General features: G+C 45.5%; 1 protein-coding gene across 1 annotated transcript in view; it reads left to right on the top strand.

Moving 5' to 3' along the window:
* UNC5D (unc-5 netrin receptor D) overlaps positions 1–12,950 on the top strand; it is a gene marked incomplete at its 5' end in the record, with an annotated part of 211,935 nt that overhangs the window by 188,656 nt on the left and 10,329 nt on the right. Inside the window, 2 exons of the mRNA XM_063139491.1 lie at positions 4,311–4,460; positions 8,404–8,568. Of these exons, the coding sequence (XP_062995561.1) occupies positions 4,311–4,460; positions 8,404–8,568 (315 nt within the window). The remainder of the gene's footprint in view (positions 1–4,310; positions 4,461–8,403; positions 8,569–12,950) is intronic.

The following is a 12,950-nucleotide window of genomic DNA, read 5'->3' as shown; positions in this document are numbered from 1 at the left end:
GCGATGGGCTGCAGGAAAGCCCTGCCGCGTCCACCATTTTTGTTTGTTTGTTTAATGGGGCTGCTGTGCAGGAACACTCGAGTGGCAATGGTAGATATTTTTTTTAAAAAAAAATGTCACCGCTCCCCCCACCCTGCCCCGATCTCCCCACCCTGCCCTGATCCTGAGGAGCGCTGCGCCCTGTCCACCACTTTCCCCAGCTACTCACGAGTAATTGCGGTAGCTGGGGAAAGCGGCAGAACAGTCTACACACTTGCAGTCTCGGGCTCAGCCCGAGGCCACGGGAAATACCAGGCTACAACTGGAGCCTGTTACCCCGGGGCAAGGGAGGGTTGACCCCTGCCTGAGCCTGGGATCCCCTGTGCATCATCTGGATGCATAGGGGCAAACCCTGGACTAACCTGTGGTCTAGCAAAGGCCCAAGTTGGGGAGCGCTGATTTACTGCATTAGGTTTTAGAGAAGAAGAAGAAGAAGAAGAAGAAGAAGAAGAAGAAGAAGAAGAAGAAGAAGACAAGATCCTTGTGTTTTACTTTCATTTCCCCATTTGGTGGGGGAATGAAAGTTTGTTTCATTCTTCTGTAAATAGGTTGTGATTTGGGCCCACAAAGGTAAGTAGCATCTGATTTCTTTTACATGTGAGGAATATAACATGCATAAGGCAGGATCCAATGGGGTGTTTACACCCTGGCCAGTTCTGTCCGGCCCCTCCAATTGCATTGTACCAGTGCTCCCCACTTCTTGTGCAATGGTGATTCAGCACTTCTGGGAGCAATCGCAAATGAGCAAAGGCAGGCCGATGGACCTCACATAAGGGAGTTCTTCTGGCCTGCCTCCTTGCAGAAACAAAGGGTTCCAGTCATTTTGGGGTTTCCCTTAGGAAGTGTTATATCTCATAGCTTAAGGATCCCAAGGTATGGTCAGAAGGTACATAAGACAGTCACCTTGCTGAAGCTAAGCAGGTCTGGGGCTGGCCAGTACTTGGAAGAGAGCCCACATGAAGCCACATGCAGCCTCCCTGAGTCGCATAATTGAAGCAAGGTGGAATATACATGTAATAAATAAATTAGAGGTGGGTCCTGCTTATGCAGTAGAATTGGTGCGACCAACTGCTTGTGAAAAGCAATCAGCAGGGTGGAAAGGAACTGATCCAGGCAAAAGCGCCCCTTTGGATTCCACCGTAAAGTACTTCCAGGAGTTCCATTGTCAGGAAGACTTCTGCTGTGTGAATCGCGTTGCTGCTGAGTTCTGTCTGAGTTGGAATTCTGAATGGATTTTGGGGGGCCTAGGCAGGCACAGTTTGCTGTGGATTTCTTCCTCAACTTAATAGAATCTGCTGCAGGTTTTGCCTGGGGACCACTGATAGCTGGTGGTCTCGTCACTGATGTGCAGTTGCACCTACAGCCTTCTGTAAGGGCCTGTGGAGGCCTCCAAGTACAAGAGGGACCTTCTGGATTCCAGTAACCCCCTGGTTTGAGATGAGATCTTTCTAGCATCCTGCAACTTCTGCCAAAATTTGGCAATTGGATATGGAGGTCCGAATTGGTCTGAGGGATTTCTCTTCTGGATTTCAGCTTTACCTACATAAATGGAGCAACATGATCATATCAGGGAACAAATATGGGGATGGGGTGGGAGGAGGCACTTGAGAATCCTCTTCAATGAAACAAGCCAATTGATAGTTTGTAGAAGATATGCAGTGTGCTTCTTTCTGAATTATCAGTCTCTCTGCCGTTGATAGCCAATATACTTTAAATCAAGCTGTTGGGGGGGTTTTTTGGTCTCCTCTCCTCTCCAAAACCCACCCAGCGTGCAGTTACATTCAGGGAAGTTATGGAGACAAGAGGCAATGTTTTATTTTAATGAACACACAATTTCTTTTATAATTTAGATTTGGATGTAATATTTATTTATTTATTTATTTATTTATTGTATTACATTTATATACCGCCCCACAGCCGAAGCTCTCTGGGCGGTTTACCAAATTTGCCATTTAACAGTGTGGCTTTTCTGTGTGTAATAAGGCTGTTGGGTATTTAGGAAGTGCGATTAATTCTCATAAATTCAGAGTGGTAGTCTGGTACCTCCATCTGTTTCAATGTGGACACTGAATATTTATAATATTTAAGCCAGGGTTGGATCCAGGCTTGCGCTCAGAGAATTGGGGCAGTGATTTTCTCTTATTCCCCCCCCCCCGCCATGTCTAGAGCGACCTCCCCATGCTGTTCTGGAAGGGCTGAGACACCCCATCCCTTCCGGACAGTGTACAAAGGCTGCACTGGAGGCTGCTGGGAGGATCCAGAGGGAAGCCTCTGGGGGATCCTGGTTCCCTCTGTGAATGGAAGGAGCCCTTCAATTCATAGAAGGACAAGTCTGGATTCAACCCAGAGTAAACTGAGGCAGGGGGCCATCAGTAAACTGAGGCAGGGGGCCATGTTTAGCCTGGAGAAGAGAAGATTGAGTGGAGACATGATCGCACTCTTCAAATACTTAAAAGGTTGTCACACAGAGGAGGGCCAGGATCTCTTTTCGATCCTCCCAGAGTGCAGGACATGGAATAATGGGTTCAAGTTAAAGGAAGCCAGATTCCGGCTGGACATCAGGCTGGACATCAGGAAAAACTTCCTAACTGTTAGAGCAGTGTGACGGTGGAATCAGTTACCTAGGGAGGTTGTGGGCTCTCCCACACTAGAGGCCTTCAAGAGGCAGCTGGACAACCATCTGTCAGGGATGTTTTAGGGTGGATTCCTGCATTCAGCAGGGGGTTGGACTCGATGGCCTTGTAGGCCCCTTCCAACTCTGCTATTCTATGATTCTATGATTCTATGATTCTATCCATGTGGCCACTTTGAAACTGCCTCCACCATTTCATGTGACAAATTCCTTCAAGTGTCCCAGTTCATCACACAGCTTGCCCTCCTGAATGCTTGGGTTTATGGTACTGCAAGCCACTAAGAGCAGAAGAAAAACCCTTCTGGATCAGGCCAAAGTTCCGGCTGGCCCACCCTCCTTTTCACAGTACACTTGGAAGGCACCAAGAGACACTGCACTTTTTTATAATCTTATAAACAATATTGTTGATTTACAGATATTCTATCTTTTGTCCCATGGACAAGTGAGGACCCCCAGGACACAGCCAGATGCCAGAACTATGGATAGCGCCAAGCAGAGTACTTAGTCCAAACAAGTTTGGGGTTCTGCTGAGGCCTTTTTGTATTGCTTGGACCAAACTAACCCCATACTCCAGCCCTTTTTAAAAGAGCGGACAGTCTTAATGGTGTAGTCCTCTGTCTGCGCTTGAGTCTAGCACTCCATTGTGTCTCAGTCAGCTCCAGCTGTATGTGTTACCTGTGTTGGTGAGCAGGCACTGGGAAGTGAGAGACCCCTAGTGTACAGGGAGCTCGTTCCTTAGGGGAGTGGCCATGGCTCAGTGGTAGAGCACGTGCTTTGCATGGAGAAGGCCCCAGGCTCAATCCCTGCATCTCCAGGTAGGGCTGCCTGAATCCCTGGAGAGTCAATGGGCTCATCTACACCAAGCAGGATGTTTCACTATGAAAGTGGTATACAAAAAGCAGGAGCCACACTACTGCTTTATAGCAGTATTGAAGTACACTAACAACTGTTGGTGCCCAATGACACAAACCATATACCGCTTTCATATCACTTTCGTAGTGCTATATCTTGCTTGGTGTAGATGTGTCCATGGGCCCCAACAGTTGTCAGTGCACTTCAGTACCACTATAAAGCAGTAGTGTCGATCCTGCAGTGCACTTCAATACAGCTATAAAGCAGTAGTGTGGCTCCTGCCTTTTATATGCCGCTTTCATAGTGGAATATCCTGCTTGGTGTAGATGAGCCCAATGTCAACAATACAGGACAAGTTGGACAAATGATCTGATTCGGTATAAAGCAGCTGCCTGGGTTCCTCAGGGGAATTTGGCTCAGGTGGTGCAGTCTCCAGGGATCCCAATTTGCAAATCTCTGTTTTAAAGTCCTCCTGGGCCAGTGACATGTCCTGAGTCTGTGTTCAGTGTTGTTTGTTTGTCTGTTTTGTAATCTGGGTGGACCTTTCTCTTCCATGCCAGAGTCCAGACTACTACTGAGAGTCTGGGGCATGGCCATTCCTTGCATCTAGGAGGACATAGTTCCTTTGTCCTGCTGTAAAGAAGCAGCCACATGACTGGACACGTTCCACTGGGGACCAGTCTCCAAGTTTAGTGGGGTTCCATCCAGAAGCATAATTATGGAAGGGGAGAGATGAGAAATCCTGGACATTGACGTTGTTTGTTTTTTCCCCTCTTCTCCACTACAGGAAGTGATTTTAGATGAAAGACGGCAAGGGGGGCAGTTGCTGGAAGAACCAAAGCTGTTGCATTTCAAAGGGAATACCTTCAGTCTTCAGATCTCTGTCCTTGATATCCCTCCTTTCCTCTGGAGAATCAAACCATTCACAGCATGTCAGGTATTTTGCCTACCGTGGCTGGTTGTTTTTGTTTTTAATTCCCAGGCAACTCCAAAGCCCAAAGGCATTTCTTACTGAAGTTCACTGTGTTCCTTAAGACCCTGGATGGATTTTATGAATAAATATATAGTTTATGTACAGTTTCTTGGCTTTCTACTGGCAAGCAGTATTCCCAGGACTGAGTCCCCAGTGCAATCCAAGTCTTTTAACAGCAAAACAGAATCTTTCACCTTCAACTCTGTTGCATTGCAAGGGTTTTGTTTTGATGCTGAAACGCCTGAAGTATCTATTTATGAAATGTCTGGGCTACAAATTACAATTAACATTTTGGAGAGCGCCTGTTAAATAATTCATAACTTCTTGTCAGTCTAAGTTAATTTAACAAGATTTTGGGGATCGGTGAGTTAGACATTACCCCTCTCGTTATAGTCAACTCCTGAGATAAAGGCATTGAGCACCCCGTTGGCTAGGGTTGGGCATTTGACTGGTCAAAAAAGATTTGGATATTGAATTAGTAAAATATTATAAAAAGAATGGTCCAATAGTTTAACTTTATTAGAGCAACATCAAAAGGATTCTTTAATCACCAACAGGTTTGAAACTTATTCTAATTATAAAACAAACAAAGTAGTTAACTGTTATTGCGAAACAATGAAATTAACTTTGAAAAATAATTGATCTAATTTTTAGCCATGTAAGGTAAGGTTTCTACGACTGTACATGATTCACTGAGAACTCTTTTGGCTTTTATCCTGGAACAGCAGAGTCAGCCCACACTTACAAAATTTTAAAAATAATCTAATTAAAACAAAAAGAAAGTAACAACTTAAAACAAAAGTAGGCAGCAATCCAACTGTTTTAATTAAAACCCTTAGTTTTAGAGTCTGCTGCGCTAAGTAAGCAGCAGGCCAATTCTTCATGCACCATTAATACCATCTTTGTGGCTCCTGCAGCAAACAAGATGGGCATTGTGGGTGGTCCTAGACTAGGGTGACCCTATTGAAAAGAGCACAAGGCTCCTGTATCTTTAACAGTTGTATTGAAAAGGGAATTTCAGCAGGTGTCATTTGTATGCATACAGCACCTGGTAAAATTCCCTCATCATCACAACAGTTGAAGCTGCAGGAGCCCTGCCCTCTTTTGTATCTGATCACTCTGGTATAGCTTCTTTTCTATAAAATGTTGGAGATACAGGAGCCCTGTCCTCCATTTCATATGGCCACCCTACTTCAGATGCCCTTGTTTAATTCCTAATGTGCTCCGCAGCTGCAATTGAACCTCATAAACCACTCTTGAAACCTCAACACTTCTTGCTACAAAGTGATGCAAAATATATGGAAAACGACAACACCCATTCAGGTGGTCATTGGTATGTAGGATGGGTACTAAGAATGCAGGAAGAGCTCTGTGGGAGCAGACTAAAAGCCTATCCAGTCTAGCATCCTGTTTCCCATAGTGGTCTGTCAGGTTCCTCTTGAAAGCCCCTAAGCAGGACATGAGGGAAATAACCCTCTCCCATGTTATTCCCTTGCAACTGGTATTCAGAAGTGTGGTGCCTCGGATCCTGGAGGTAATACATACCCACGATGTTGCTATTAGCTGTTTTTGTTGTTATTGTTATGAAAGACCGCAATGGTGAGATTGCACCAATCTCCTGTTTGCAGGCATTGGGCTTCAAAGTTGCAAAGTGTACCCAGTAATGAGCTGCTGTGAACAAAACAGTCTGGTAAAGCATAAGGAATGAAAAGTGGGAGGGGGAACCAGAGCCTCTTCCTATCATGGTGTAGAGTAAGGTGATGGGTTATGTGACAACTAGAGATGTTGGATGGTAGTTGTCATGCCTCTGAACATGGAGACACAACGTAGCCATCACATTTGTTATCCATTAATATGTTCCATGATATCAGAGATGCAGCTCCACCTTCACACACACAAATTAACAAGTTGTCCATAACAGGAGCATAGAAAACTGCCATATACTGAGACAGACTTTTGATGCAGATAGTTCAGTATTATCTACACCACATTTCCCCAAACTGGTGTCCTCCAGATGCTTTGCCTGCAACTCCCATCAGTCCCAGCAATCAGCCCCAGCCAATAGTCAGGAATGCTGGAGTTGTAGTCCAAAACATTTAGAACACCCCAGGTTGTAAAGAGCTGATCTACATTGACCAGCAGCAAAAGCGGGCTCATCTACACCAAGCAGATATTCCACTATGAAAGTGAAATGAAAGCGGTATATGAAAGGCAGGAGCCACACTACTGCTTTATAGCAGTATTGAAGTGCACTGACAACAGTTGCGGCCCATGACATATACCATGTACTGCTTTCATACCACTTTCATAGTGTTATATCCTGCTTGGTGTAGATGTGTCAATGGGCCCCAGCAGTTGTCAGTGCACTTCAGTACCACTATAAAGCAGTAGTGTAGATCCTGGCCTTTATATACCGCTTTCATAGTGGAATATCCTGCTTGGTGTAGATGAGCCCAGCGTCTCAAGACAGGGATCTTTCCCAGTCCTATACCTGGAGATACTAAAGACGGATGAAGCTGAGATTTAGGACACATAAAACATGCCCTCTATTAATGAACTAACCGCCTCTAGTAATTTGACTACTGCTTAAACCTGCAGTTCCTGCATGTGAACAATCCCTAATTGGACATATCCCTTTAAATGGGACATGTTCAAAATAGAGGACTGTCCTTGGATAACCCTTCAAATAGAGGACTGTCCTCTTTAAAATAGGGCTCATGGCCACTCTAGCTATTGAGTGATTCCCCCTAGCCAGCAAGGATTACATATGTACATATAACCCCTAGCTGTACTGGGACAATGTTGTTTAGCTTGAAACAAAGAAATAAAACAAAATCCAGGAGCCACGTTGTAAATGCAAGAGCATCTGTTTTTTCCACCACCATTTGCATCTTGGAAGGTTCCGTGTCTGGCTCCTGCTAGATGATGATTCACATTCTTACATCTGGTCTGTTGGAGCTTCAGTAAAATGCAGAACTGAACCGAAAACATTTCTGGAATCCTTTACACACTCGTCATTTCATTGGGCCTTGTACATTCTCTTATATCATTTCCACCGTTTCCAGATTTCTCTTGCTATGCCCAAAACTCTCCCTCACCCCATTGAACTGAAAGGAAAGCTAGAATTTCTCTAGGAAAATCTAATTATATTTGCTCAGCTTTTTAAATATTATAGCCACTGTTTTCTTTATCACCGCTGGTATTTTGCTGTCACTCACTGAGTCAGGTTCTAAATATAGTGCTTTCATTTATTTATTTTTGTGTAACCCTTGGCAGTCTAAAGGAAATGTGAGAAGGAACTACATTTGTTCTTTACTTATGCTGTCTACAAAAGCCTCAACCTGCCCCAAAAGCACTGACATTTTTAGGATGCAATCCTATGCATATTCAGGCAGAAAAAAAGCCCTACAACTTCCAGCATGCTCCAATTTCTAAGCATGTACTGATGTATGCACCTAGTCCTCCTCCATGCCAAGGAGGATCCTAGCACAAATAACAAAATCATCCTCCCTGCCTGGTCTAAGCATTATTATTATTATTTATTTATTTATTTATATAGCACCATCAATGTACATGGTGCATAGCATGCATAGGATTCAACATTAGAGATGCTAATCAAGGTCAGACTAATTGAGACTAGTACAGCCATGGTTGCCTATTCATGGTTGGAAGGTGCTGTTGTCTGTTTGTGGGTTTCCCATGGCCAATGTGTGAACAGAATGCTGCAGTAGATGGACCCTTGATCTGATCTAGCATGACTCTTCTTATGTTCTCATAATCAGGTTAATTTTTAATCGTCCAAAATCCAAACGCCCTTCTAGCATTGGTGGCCATTGTCGGGTGCATTTGTGGCTCCCTCACCATATCCGTTAATTGCCCACTTCCCTCCTCTTCCTCTCTTTTCTAGGAAGTTCCTTTCTCTCGTGTGTGGCGCAGCCACCAGCAGCCACTCCACTGTGCCTTTTCGCTGGAGCGCTACACTCCTGCCACCACACAGCTCTCATGCAAAATCTGTGTCAGACAAGTCAAAGGCCATGAACAAATTCTACAGATCCAGACATCTATTCTCGAGGCAAGTGGTTTCCTCCTCCACCATCCATATCTGTTCTCCCGTAGGCATGTTTTATTTTCAGCACAAGACAAACAGAAATGATGCTTTGTTTCAGACACATGTGCATTTCAAGGAAGTTGAGTGTCTCGTGTTAAGAGCGGGGATGCTCAAAGGATTGGTTGATCTTTGTGTATTTCAACCTTATCCACACATCCCAGACTAAAGTGCAGATTCGGATGTAAGTATCTATCGCGTTTCGTGCTTCTCTGGATGTCAGGATGTTGGGTTTGTTTGTTTTTTGGTGTAAACACACACATACAGTATAATAAGAGTGATAACACTCAAACCACAAGGGTATCAAAATAGCTTTCATAAATGAATATTTCATAACTTTTACAAATATACAAAATACAAGCACATCAACATTATTTAACAAAGCCTGCAGTATCAACATCCAATATACATAGGTGAACTATTCACATGAAGCGTCTTTTATATAAACAGTAGTCCGGTACTATTTTGCTGTTTCGAGGGTTCTTCTTCAGTATAACGCTGAAACGTAATTCAAAAACACCATACTCAGCATTTATAAGCAATAACATATTATTATGGAATGCAAACAAAGCAGAAAATATTGGCCTCACCCACTAAGTTTACAGAAGGAGCCACAGCTACAATAGAAAGCAACCCACCAGGGTTTATCTAAAGAAAAAAATAATGAAAATTTATCATTATAAACAATTCACAATCTCAGTAAATGATGCACGGCCATGCTGTAAAAACTATCTAAGCTTACCACCATATCATTCTCGTTAAATTTCGTGAACACGCACATGCCAAATGAACTGGAATATACCCCATCCACAGAATGAAGACATGAGACAGTATTTGGGCTAAGTGCCACAAATTTAATTCATTGAGCCTACTACACTGGCTCTATGGGGTAGACCAACTAATATGCTGATCCATATCTTTCATTCCCCACCCCACCCCCACCCCATAAAGGCAAGCTGAGGGCTCCCTGGCTACCCCACTCAACCCATGCTGGACAGTGTTTAATGCGCTAAAGCTTCCAAGGATTGCTCCTCCCCACATCTGTTTGAGGTGGCTAGCGATGAGAGGAAGGTCGGCTAAGTGACCCTTCAACCTCTAGGTGCCTCAGAAGGGTCACCAGGATATCCCAACTCATTCCTTGGAGACCCTCAATTCCTGCCAGTTGTGAGCAAAGCAAAAACAAACAAACAAACTAATAATCTGAACAGTCTGCCAAGCTCATAAATATTGTATGCCATGTGTCGGAACTGTAAGGAATAGGCACACAAAAAGGAGTGCCCTGTGCCAATCAGGGAGCGACCCAAAAATTCTACTCAGCCTCCCTGTGGGCACCTAAACAATCCCTACTGTTGCACCAGGAGTGTTGGGTGAAATGCTCCACAGGTCCAAAAGAATTTGAGTTGAAGCGTTATCTCTAAGTGTTTATTATGCTGTCCAATTACGCGGCCATAAATCTCTGGCCGAGAATGCAAGTGGAAGCAAGCTTCAGCCTTTGAGTCATTAAGCCAAACAGAGTGCCGATCACGCAAAGTCCAGAGCCAAGCCAAGGTCCAAAATCCAGTCCTTTCCAAAACCCGAGTCCGATGTCCAGAATGCCAGGGTCACACGTACAAGCGAAGTCAGCTGGTCCGGGTTGAGAATCCAAAGTCAGAAGCAGGGAACAGAACAAGGAATGCACTGGCTATCAGAGAATCAAAAGGTGACTGCCAGAGCGAGGCAGTGACCCAGTTCCTTCTTTTCAAACCCTGCCAGTATGGCCCCACCCTGAGTCCAGCTGTGCTTCATCACTCCATCCTCTGACCTAGCCTCCTATTTAAGCTTGGTGTCTTTTCCGGTTTTGCACGCGTAAACTCCTTCTTACTGCCTGTGTCTGCTCTGCCCTTTTCCTACGCCTACGCTCCTGAGGGCTGGGTGGTCTCCCAATCTCTGCATCTGATTCCATCTCCTCAGCATCAGGCAGGGCAAAGGACTGGCTAGCCTCCGGTTCTTCCGAGGGACCTGCGTCCCTCTCCACTGCTTAGCTTTCTTCTCCCTGCATGCCTGTCTCTGGCCTGGCTATGGGGGAGGAAACACTCTCTTCTTCAGGTAAGTTTTCCTCCTCCTCTTCGTCCGAGGAGACTTCCTCAGGTGCAACCCTAGCAAAGAGGCTGAGGAGGGGCAGACACCCTCTATAGGCATGCATCCATGTCTCACATTGGCTGGATGGCCAGGGTGACTGTATGAGAGGGGGGAAACACCATGATGAGACTATAAGAAAAAGAGGCTACTAGCTCTGGTGCTATGAAATGTCAAAAGAAATGTCTTTATTTTTATCCAAAATATAAAAATGTTCAAAAAAACTTTCAACCAAACTTGTACAACGCTCAATATTTTGGATCTGGAGATCCTTCATCAGGAGCTGTACATCAAAATAAATTACTTTTTGAAGTAATTATAAATTTAAAACCTACTAGATATTTGTTAAAAGACCGCAGTTGTGTTGATTCTGTCTCCATCAGCAGTCATGGAGACAGAATCAACACGACTGCGGTCTTGTAAAAAATATCTAGTAGGTTTTAAATAGGGGTGTGCACGGACCCCCCACTCCGCTTCACTTTCAGATCCGCCATTTTTGGATCGGGCCGCTCTGCTCCGCCCCCACTCCGCCTGTGCCCACTCCGCTCCGCTCGGAGCTCCGGATCCGGATAGGAGCTCTGTTCCCCCCCCATAGGGGGGGTTACTGGGCTCTGCCGCCATCGCCGCCCATGCGGCGACGGCGGCAGAGCCCGGTAAGGGACCAAGGGAGAGGGGGACCTTACCTGCCTCCGTCTGTGGTCCGTCGCCGTCTTCAATTGAGCCCGCGGTTCCACCAGGAAGTCTGGGCTGCAAGCGGCCCAGACTTCCTGCTGGAACCACGGGCTCAATTGAAGACGCTGTCAGACCGCGGACGGAGGCAGGTAAGGGAGAGGAGGGTGGGGGGGTTACCGGGCCCTGCTGCCATCGCCGCCCATGCGGTGACGGCGGCAGAGCCCGGTAAGGGATCAAGGGAGAGGGGGACCTTACCTGCTCCATCCGTGGCAAGCGGCCCAGACTTCCTGCTGGAACCACGGGCTCAATTGAAGACGCTGACGGACCGCGGACGGAGGCAGGTAAGGGAGAGGAGGGCGGGGGGGATTACCGGGCCCTGCCGCCGTCGCTGCATGGGCGACAGCAGCAGGGCCCGGTAAACCTCACTTACCTTTCCGGCGGAGCTCCGGATCGAGGCGAAGGATCCGCCTTCACCTCGATCCTCTTCGCCACGCTCCGCCGGCCCCCCAATCCTCTTCGCCTCCGCCTTAAGGGCAGGCGAAGCCCCCCGCTCCGCTCCTGCTTCTCCGGTCCGATTAGAAGCGGAGCACATCCCGAATTTTAAATTTATACTTACTTCAAAAAGTAATTTATTTCGATGTACAGCTCCTGACGAAGAAACTCCACATCCGAAACGCTGAGCGTTGTACAAGTTTGGTTGGAAGTTTTTTTGAACATTTTTTTATTTTTATATTTCGGATAAAAAATAAAGACATTTCTTTTGACATTTCATAGCACCAGAGCTAGTAGCCTCTTTTTCTTACAGGGTGACTGCACACCAGTCCATGTGTCTTCATGCCGCTTCAGCAGTGGTAATGCAAAACCACCCCTCGCCAAGGGTCAGAGAAGCAACGTTACCAACATGGTGAAAACTTGGCCATAGATAGCAAGGGGTCTGTTTTGCCTTCTCTTGAATACTGGCACTATTTTATTTTGGTGTTTGCTTGTTTTTGTTCTCCCCCCTCCCAGAAATCTCACTATTGAATGCCATGTCCTGCCCACTAACAATTTCCTCTTCAAACAGATTCACTGATATGGCAAGCATTTCTACCCCTTCCTCCCAAAGATGATAGAAACTCAAGGTTAATTCAACAACTCAAAAACAACCACATCAACGAAACAGGCTCCGTGTTTCAACTTATCATTGTATGGGTTTGTGTGTTTTGCAAACCAGGTAGCGGCAGCTTATCTTCAAAGTGCAGAGAACCAAATCTGATGCATATTTAATTTAAAGCAATCAGAAAATGCGATGTATCTACAGCGTTCCTATTACTTTGCATGGATGTCTTTTGAGATGTGCCATAAATGTTATATGAAAAGGGCTTGTAGTACCATTCCGATGAAATATTTATTCTGTACTACCACCTAGACATCCCAGGCAGGAGATGTATCTTGTTGTGCTAGACAGGGAGAAACAAACATGAAGGTAGGGAGGGCAGTTCCTGACCCACAGAATTTACACTCTCTGGGAACTGCAAGGGAAAAGAAAGGAAGAAAGAAAAGAACATTGGGAAATGTATGCA

Source organism: Elgaria multicarinata, chromosome 12 (genome assembly GCF_023053635.1).
Source record: "Elgaria multicarinata webbii isolate HBS135686 ecotype San Diego chromosome 12, rElgMul1.1.pri, whole genome shotgun sequence".
Lineage (NCBI taxonomy): Eukaryota > Metazoa > Chordata > Lepidosauria > Squamata > Anguidae > Elgaria > Elgaria multicarinata.
The sequence above is the reverse complement of the archived record's forward strand: the minus strand, read 5'-3'. Positions and strand labels throughout refer to the sequence as shown.